Source organism: Camelus bactrianus, chromosome 8 (genome assembly GCF_048773025.1).
Source record: "Camelus bactrianus isolate YW-2024 breed Bactrian camel chromosome 8, ASM4877302v1, whole genome shotgun sequence".
NCBI lineage: Eukaryota > Metazoa > Chordata > Mammalia > Artiodactyla > Camelidae > Camelus > Camelus bactrianus.
In genome coordinates this window covers 51,957,281-51,966,238 of record NC_133546.1, presented here as the reverse complement: position 1 = coordinate 51,966,238, position 8,958 = coordinate 51,957,281, and the positions used below count along the sequence as shown (strand labels likewise).

Genomic DNA, 8,958 nt, shown 5'->3' with positions numbered 1-8,958 from the left:
CCAGTTACTTAGGCCTCTCCCGGAATACCGCGTCCGGTTCGCGTCCTGGTCCATAGGATTTGGGGAGCGGCGCTAGAGATGAGTATTTGCGGTGGCAGGTGAGGGCAGAACTGTCACAAATACCTAATGAACTCGATCACTGGGTTGTCTTACAAAAATAAATGTCCCCACACAAATCGGAAGCTTCCCTAAAAGAAAATGAGGAACATTCTGGCTTAACTCCGAAGTATCCTTCTCCTACATATGAACCCTGCTAAAGGCGGGAGTTATCAACGCCCACCTCGCTCTCTTTTCTGTGACCTTTGCTAGAGTGCTTTTAAAGGAAAAGTCCGGTTTGTTGGTTCTGGGGAGCTAGCCCCAAGGCATTCTTCCTCCGTTTAAACTTAAAAGCAAATCAGGGCTTGAGTAGGTGAGTTGGCATATAGGTGAGATGTGATTTAAAACGCAGCCAGCAGAGCACCTTTTCAATTCTCGGATGCAGTGCGATACCCCGCAATGCTCGGCCCTGCGGCCGCCTCCCATTCTCCAGAGAAAGTGAGGCCTAGGGGTGCACAGCTGACCTCATCTCCCAAAACTGGGTCTGGACGCTTCGTACTTTGGGGCGAAACTGGACAGGGGTGACGATAAAGCGATTCTAAATAGACCACTGGCCTGAACCCAATCCCCTGAAATGGTAATATGGTCGTTATTTAAAAAGTGTAGGTATTTTCTGGTGTTTTCCCATCAAGTACCTGCCTAATTTCTGTATGGCACACGCCAGAAATCAATAGAAGTTAACAAGTCCTCCAAACAGTCCCCATCTCTTTGTTTAATCTCCTTTACAATAAAGCCAAGGGGAGAGAATTAAAAATCTTTGAAGTAGACCAAGGCTCAAAAGAATCAGCCAAGTAGACTTAAAGTAGTCACTTATTTCCCAAAACTGGTTTGTCGGCGAACAATAAAAGGAAGTAAAATTTATGGCGAAATTATACAGTGGATTTGTCACTTAAAATATCGTAACTGTCTCGAGGACAATACCCCATGCTGAGGATTAATGGTCCCGCCGGACCTTTGATTCACCAGCGCCTTTTCTTCGCCCTTGACAAATTGGATTTTTAGGAATGGGAAGGTCGCCTGGACCATTGTGCGCCAGCCATTCAGAGGCCTCGATTATGCAGGGGGCTGAGGGAACCACTCCATGTGACCCTCTCGGGTGGGACTTTGCAGCTGCTCCACAGCGCAACTCTCTCACCAAACTCCGCGCCCTTGCGCTCGCGGTGCCAAAAGGCGCCCGCCCAGATTGAAAAGGCGCAGTGCATGTCCCGCCGCGTCACTCCGCGGGCGGAGGACGCACGTCGGGGCGCGGCTCGGTCTCTGTCACTCGCGCCCTGCCGAGGACCCCGCGAGCGCGAGCGCCTGCCTGGCGGCAGCGGCAGCGATGCACGGAGCCGCCCGCTCTCCGGCCACCAGCGTGAGTGCCGATTGCTGCATCCCGGCCGGCCTGCGCCTCGGGCCCGTGCCCGGAACCTTCAAGCTGGGCAAGTACCTGTCAGACCGCAGGGAACCCGGGCCCAAGAAAAAGGTATTAGCCATTCTGACCTCCGCCCTCGGCTGTTCCTCTCCCCTTCCCCCGGCCCAGGAAAGGGGTGATTGAGTCGTTACCTACCAATTCTGCCGGATGGAAATGGACTCTGATCATTCCCCATAAATCGCATTAACCGGGAGCTGACGTGGGCCGGGCCGGGGGGAGGACGTGGCTGAGAGGGGGCAGCCCCTGGGTGGGGTGCGCGGGCTGTTTAAGCGTCGGTCCACTCCGAACCCACGGTTTCCTCAGAGCGCTGGGGTCTCCTTCGCAGAGGCGCCCCCCGCCCGCCTCCCTTGCAAATGTGCCTTTTCTCTGTTATACAACGTACGGGCATTGAAGACTTTTCTTACCTTCTGCCCTTCAAAAAGCTAATTTGAAGCTTAAATTTACCTTCAAATAATTTAATTTCATTCCTGCACCCCCCAAAAATTATTCTTGGGAAAGTCAGTTCCTAGAACCTCCTCCGGTGATTCTTTCCGCAGGTGTCTGCTTGATGGTTTGGGATGAATGGAGAAAGGGTGCGCCAGGTGGTGGATCTCACGCGGGCTCCGAGGGCAAGGGGTTCCCACACGCCAAGGGCACCTGGGCCAGGCGCTTGCAGACGGGCTTGGAGGGGCCAGGGTCGCAGCTGGGAGGCGTCAGGGCCAACCCACCAGTTCCGACTCCCCAAACAGCGTCTCGACCCCTGACTAGAGAGGAGTTCTAAAAGGCCCACGCCAGCCCTGAGGCACCCCAGCGGGCAAAAGTCGGCCAATAGCGACTGGGAATGCAGGCAGGAGTCCGGTGGCTGAGGAAGAGGGGAATGGGAAGCGGACCTTAGACTAGAGCTTTCTTGTAAGGAATTGCTTTGGGGCCTGGCATCTGGACCCGCATCCAGATCTTCACGCAATAATTCTCTTCTCCAGTGGAGTAAAGCTGAGCTTGTCGCGCACCACGCCTACTTTAAACACGGTTTAATTGCTTTTAAATGGCCGGCCAGCTCGCGGCCGCTTTGTTCAGACACTTTAGCCGTAGGGCTCGCGGGCATCTCGGCATTTCGGTGCGGTGCATCGAGAATGGGGAGGAACCCGAGGGTGTGCAGGACACCCTGCGTTCTGGAACCGACTTCGAAATGTCTCTACCCTGGTATCGGGCTTCTCTCAGAACCGCAAGAGGGAGACCTGGCGTGGGGATAGAGGACGTCTTGTACGAGACGCGCCCAGGCTCTTAGGGAGGATGCTTTCACTCCTGGTGTTGTCAAAGTGGGACAAGACAGAAGACTCTTATACTAGCCAGCCTTCCTTCTTCCTCCCTCCCCCAAGCAAGGATCCTAAGGAATTACCATTCATCCAGCAGCCCTCAGAGATATGGCCAAAGGGAACGCAACCGTTTTCCTGACTCGGTTGGGGTGAAGGATACATTTTCCCTCTGGGTGTGAACCTGGCCGTGGCTCGAGGGAGAACGACCACTGCTTGTGTTGCAGGTGCGCATGGTGAGAGGGGAGCTGGTGGACGAGTCGGGGGGCTCCCCCCTGGAGTGGATAGGGTTAATCCGGGCAGCCAGGAACCCCCAGGAACAGACTCTGGAAGCTATTGCAGACTTACCCGGAGGACAGGTACTGTGGGCTTCCCCCCTCCTCCCCACTGCCAGTTGTACACACCAAACTGTCACCGATGTGGCCACCAAATTAAGAGCAAAGCACTTTAGCTAGAAGTCTCATTTAAACGTCCCAATTACCCTGTAAAGTAGATACTATAATTTTCTCCGTTTGAAGAATGAGGGAAGTGAGGTTCAGAGAGTTCAATAGCTTTTCCAGCTTCACACAGCGTCAGAGCGGGAATCGAACCTTTTCTCTCAGTTGTGTTTTGACCGATTGCCCAGAAAATGACAGCAAGCTGTCCTGTTCCTTACGTCCCAGATCTTCTACAGAGCGCTGCGAGATGTCCAGCCAGGGGAGGAGCTGACCGTGTGGTATTCCAACTCCTTGGCACAGTGGTTTGACATCCCCACAATTGCAACTCCGACGCACGACGAAAAAGGTACCGCCTCTGGGAGGGCCTCCGGGCCAGCGCAAGTGGGAAAGAGTCCAGCTGTCCTTCGGTCTTCTGCTCACGTCGCCAGCCTTGAAGGGTCTTTTTCTTGAACTTTATAAAACTGCATTCATGCTCCCTGTCAGAGTAGGCAGAGGCGACGTCACTACTACCTCCCTTAAACCAACAGTAAATGATAACAACAGACAATAATAATCCGGCTGGCTATGGCAGGGAAAAAAATACTCTCGAATTTCATGGGGGTCATCCTTTCTGACTGCATACACAAAGGGATAATTATTAATTCACTTAAGAATCAATAAAGACTCTTTAACGTATTATTAGCATAACCATATCATGACCTCCAGAAAGCGTAACTCAAACCTGGAATGCTTTTAGAAGGTGGAGGGGCATCTCTTCACTGGTTTGGAGGAGAGTAATGTATTTCTACAGCATTTTAGAAGCATTACGGTACTTACAGCTGGTCTGTTGGCTGGTACTGAGGCCCTTCCATTTAAATGGTATTTATTCATTTCCCTTTCCCTACTTAAATCGAAACTGGGATGTATCCCAGTTTCTTCTCAGATTTATTCGATTCCTTCCAAAGCCCAGAGTGAATTTATGCAAATTAAGGTGCAGTAACTAAAGAGAAAAACATTTTCAATCCTTCCCTAGAACACTGGAGAACACTTCCTGTGGAGAAAAGCTGAGAGGTGCTAAAATAGTTAAGATTTTGAGACTCCCTTTTAATGCACAAAGCTTCCATGACTTTCTTTTTTCCTTGCCAGTTGTTAAGTTTGTCTGTAATTTCTCCTGAAGACACAGTTATATTTAAAGTCAGCATAATGAATGCTGTAAAATATTTTAACATATTCTCCAGAACTGCCTGCTCAATCTCATTCCTGTAGAAATAGGGTTAAAGGTATTAAAATAAGAGTGGGAATGAAGAGACACTTCAGGAATAAGATAGAATGAAGTTTATTCAAAATGATGAATCACTTCACTTCAGAGTATCACTGTCTCCTGTAAATTAATTGTTAATTTTGTGGGTTGGTTTTTATGTACAGTATTCATAAAAAATTAGCCTAGTTTGTTCCCTGCATCACATTACATTCTCTTATCAACTTCTTCCAGTAAAACAGAAACACCACAAAAACCTCACAGTGGAGAACTCTCAAGTTTGCCACTGTAGAACAAGTCCAAGGACTACTGGCCTTTGGGGACCAGGAGTTTCTGCACAGAACACCCTTCCTTAGACACTCTCAAATAGTACAAAAGCAACTTGTTTGAGTGGTGGCCCCGTGTTTTCATTTCAGTCAATGGAGCTTATAAACATCATATGGTCACAGATATCAAAATAGACACCATTTTCCTTTTAGGGAATTGTGAGTTATTTTGAACCCTGACTTCCCCAGCTCTGAGATGCTTGGAATCTTGACCACCTTAGAGTTACATGCAGGAGAGGAGGCAAAATCACATATGAAACGTGTTTGATACTTTTGGCATAGGTTGGATTTCAGAGTCCAGAGAACATGTCAGTTATGATAAACTGAAAAATGAACATAGTGAAACAGAAAACATACACTTGCTGAAACTTTGAAAAGAAAAAAGTAGATGAAAAGAAAAGTAGGGATGGTAGCTATTCTTCCAATATTGACTACCCCCAGTGGGTTTCAATTCCACAGTAAGATTAAGGAAAATACTGACCCTTTGTTTTAGGAACAAAGCTTTTGCTGGCTTTGCATTGAGCAGCCTCTGAAAATGCCCTCTTTAAAAAGAGGTGATGAGAGAGGTTCTGAACTTAGGAGAAAATAGGTTGTTTAAGATATTAAATCAACATACCTACCAAGAGAACTAAAGAAGTCTCTTCTCTCTTTTTTCCAAGATTTATTTTACATGGATGGCTGTTCAGTACACGGTAACAGAAATGTTGAAGTGATTTTTATCTAAATCTTCCATAAACAATTGGGATAAGGTATACAGGCAAACCCTCCCCTCTTCTCTTTTTTCTTTCTGCTCTCCCTTGTTTTCAGCTGGAATAACATGCTCCTTACCTGAACTTCCACCTTAGTTATCTGGGAAGACTACTTGCTTTATGCAAACTCACAAGTAAAATATGTGAAGGGAGGAAGATCTGAAGTTTTTCCACCATTGTTGTTTCTGTAGTAATGTTTTAGAAGTTTAAGCCTGTGCGAGCATGTGCAAGGAGGAAAAATGTAACTTTCCCATTACATTTAATGAAACTGACATTTACTTTGGCTACTTCCTTTGGCTCAACTACCTTCTTTTTCATCAATATCCTTCTCATCAGTATTATCAATCAGCCATAACATTTAAAAAGAAACCTAATTGTAGGCTCACTTTTCTCTGTAGAGATGTAACATGACCTTTTTGATTGCAAATTGATTTCTACCATGTGATCAAAATCTGTTTCATACTTCAGCAAAATTAAAAACAATTAGCATTAATAACATTAAACACAAGAAAATGTTTGACACCAAAAGCATGTACATAGTTCCTGGTAGAGAATTGTGCACTTATTAAAAAGCTGAATATCTATATTATTCATACCCACACATATACACACACCATATATATTTCCAAAGGACTATACTAAGCTTGGATTTGTGCAGCTATCTAGGAATTAATTACCAGGTGGAACAATTGACAAGATAACGCAACATCAACCTTCCACTTTTACAATATTAGGACATAGAAAATTTTCTTTTCTCCTATCAAATTAAATGGGGTTAAAGAGGAAATAAAGATATAAATAATTTTGAAGAATAGCAAATCATAGCCCCTATGTGGTCCTTCAGCTGGTCACGCTTCATGAAAACCTCAGGCAAAGTGTTTAAGGCTGGGAGGGGATGGGGACGGTGGGTAGTGGACATAAAAGACATTGTTCTATGAAAAGGAATGATTACATATGGCCCATACATACAGGATATTGTCTCGCCTGGTAATGAGGCGCTCACGACCATTAGATTGGCCTTTGTTCAGTTTATCCAAACTCCTTGACATACGCCACCTATTCTGCAAACGCCAACAGATGGGCCCAGGCACAGCACAGCCCCAACACTTGATTTAAAGCAACAGCTGCTCTCAGCTCTTCCCGGGCCAGCCTGTCTGAGCGCTACCCGATCAACGAAGGTTTGCTCGGATGGCCCGGAGGAAGTCTTCGTTGAAAAGGCCCAGGTCCCCCTCTTGGCCTCTGAGTAGTCCCAGAGGATGGAGATGGTGACAAAGTTGGCCATTTCGGACTTCTCGGCGTCCCTGCAACCCCCAGAACTCACTTACTCGCCGGGGCCCAAGAATTCTTCTGCTTCTCTCCAAACCTATGGTCAAAACCAGGGCTTTGCTTTTAATGCTCTAGCGCTTTCTCTCTCACTTGTTTGCCTCTCACCGAGTCGCTTTTTCACTCTTTCTTGCCCAGGGGAGGAGCGCTACATTTGCTGGTACTGCTGGAGGACATTTAGATACCCCAACAGCCTTAAGGCGCACCTACGCTTCCACTGCGTCCTGAGCAGCAGCGGAGGCCGCGCCTACCTGCACCACCAGCACGCGGCTCGCCAAGGCGCTGCCCCGGCCGCGGATGGCCTTTGTCTCTCCCCCAAAACCCCGGCGCCAGACTTCGCCGCGGCCGCCCCGCCGGGCACTCTGCGGCCCCACCCGCAGGCCCCACCAGCCCTCCAGGCTTGCGGAGCGCGGGAGAGCATCAAGCGTGAGGCCTCCTCCGTGCCCTCGGCCACCTCTCCGCCCCTGGCCAAGTGGGGGCCGTCCAAGAAGGGCAAGGAGCAGTCGGACCGTGCCCTGGATATGAGTGGAACCACCCGGGGACACGGCCACTTCCTCGGCATCATGGGCGGTTCCCCAGCGGGGGGCGGCGGCCTGGCTTTCTACCCTGGTGTGCGCTCGGCTTTCAAACCCGCTGGCTTGGCCAGGGCAGCTACAGCCGGGCACGGCGACCCCTACCGGGAGGAGGGCGGAGGCAAACCGGGGGCTGGCCTGGCCTTAAGCAGGCTGTTGGGTGGGGGCCGGGCGGGCGCACGCCCGGGAAGCGCGGAGAACCCGGCGGCGGGCGGAGCGGGCCACCACCATCACCATCACGGGCACCACCACCACCACCACCCCAAGTGCCTGCTCGCCGGGGACCCGCCGCCACCGCCGCCTCCTGGCCTGCCCTGCTCGGGGTCTCTGCGTGGCTTCCCTTTACTCCCCGGGCCCCCGGAAGAGGCGTCCGCTTTCAAGCACGTGGAGCGCGCCCCGCCCGCCGCCGTCGCGCTGCCGGGAGCGCGTTACGCACAGCTGCCCCCGGCAACCGGGCTTCCCCTCGAGCGCTGCGCGCTACCAGCTCTGGACGCGGGCGGCCACAAAGGCTACCCAGGCGGCGAGTGCAGCCACTTGCCTGCCGTCATGCCGGCCTTTACAGTCTACAACGGGGAGCTACTATATGGCTCACCGGCCGCCGCCGCTTATTACCCCCTCAAACTGCACTTTGGTGGGCTGCTCAAGTATCCGGAATCCCTCTCCTATTTCAGCGGGCCCGCGGCGGCTGCGGCGGCGGCCGCTCTAAGTCCGGCCGAGCTGGGGTCCTTGGCTAGCATCGACAGAGAGATCGCCATGCACACGCAGCAGTTGTCGGAGATGGCCGCCGGGAAAGGCCGCAACCGCCTGGACGCGGGGACGCTGCCCCCGGCCGTCGTGGCGGCGGGTGGCACTGGGGGTAGCGGCAGCGGGGGTGGCGGCGCGGGCAAGCCCAAGACGGGCCACCTGTGCCTCTACTGCGGCAAGCTGTACTCGCGCAAGTACGGACTCAAGATCCACATGCGAACGCACACGGGTTACAAGCCTCTCAAGTGCAAAGTGTGCCTGCGGCCCTTCGGCGACCCCAGCAATCTCAACAAGCACATCCGGCTGCATGCTGAGGGCAATACGCCCTACCGCTGCGAGTTCTGCGGTAAGGTGCTGGTGCGTCGCCGGGACCTGGAACGCCACGTTAAGTCCCGCCACCCCGGCCAGAACCTGCTCGCCAAGGCGGCCGACGACCCGGGCACGGAGCCTGACTACCCTCCGGAGCCGGGGGAGCCCAAGAGTGACAATGACAGCGATGTGGACGTCTGCTTCACCGACGACCAGAGCGAACCTGAGGCCGGAGGCGGTGGCGAGCGCGACTCATAAGAATTCCCGGGAAGGGGTTGTGGGGGCGGGGGCGTGGACAGAGAAGTGGGGGTTCTGTTCTGGGGGAAAAAGGAGCTCGTGGTGGTGAGAAGAAGGGCCCAGCGGAGAAAACCGTTTTTGATTTGGAACCGTGAGAGGTCTCAGGTCTGATGCTGAAACTCTGAAAAAGTTTTAGAGGTGGCTTAAAGAAATCTTGACTTTCGA

At 51.6% G+C, this 8,958-nt stretch overlaps 1 protein-coding gene across 1 annotated transcript; it reads left to right on the top strand.

Annotated features, from left to right (window-relative positions):
- Positions 1–1,417: 1,417 nt before the first annotated feature.
- Positions 1,418–8,754, top strand: PRDM13 (PR/SET domain 13). Its single transcript, XM_074367904.1, has 4 exons — positions 1,418–1,561; positions 3,027–3,158; positions 3,462–3,582; positions 7,010–8,754. The coding sequence occupies exons 1-4, from the start codon at positions 1,418–1,420 to the stop codon at positions 8,752–8,754; spliced, it is 2,142 nt and encodes a 713-aa protein (XP_074224005.1).
- Positions 8,755–8,958: the final 204 nt, after the last annotated feature.

Coding starts and splice junctions, on each gene's coding strand:
- PRDM13 (XM_074367904.1), top strand. CDS start 1,418: ATGCACGGAGCCGCCCGCTCTCCGGCCACCAGCGTGAGTGCCGATTGC. Junction 3,159..3,461: donor CAGACTTACCCGGAGGACAG/GTACTGTGGGCT, acceptor CTTACGTCCCAG/ATCTTCTACAGAGCGCTGCG. Junction 3,583..7,009: donor TCCGACGCACGACGAAAAAG/GTACCGCCTCTG, acceptor TTTCTTGCCCAG/GGGAGGAGCGCTACATTTGC.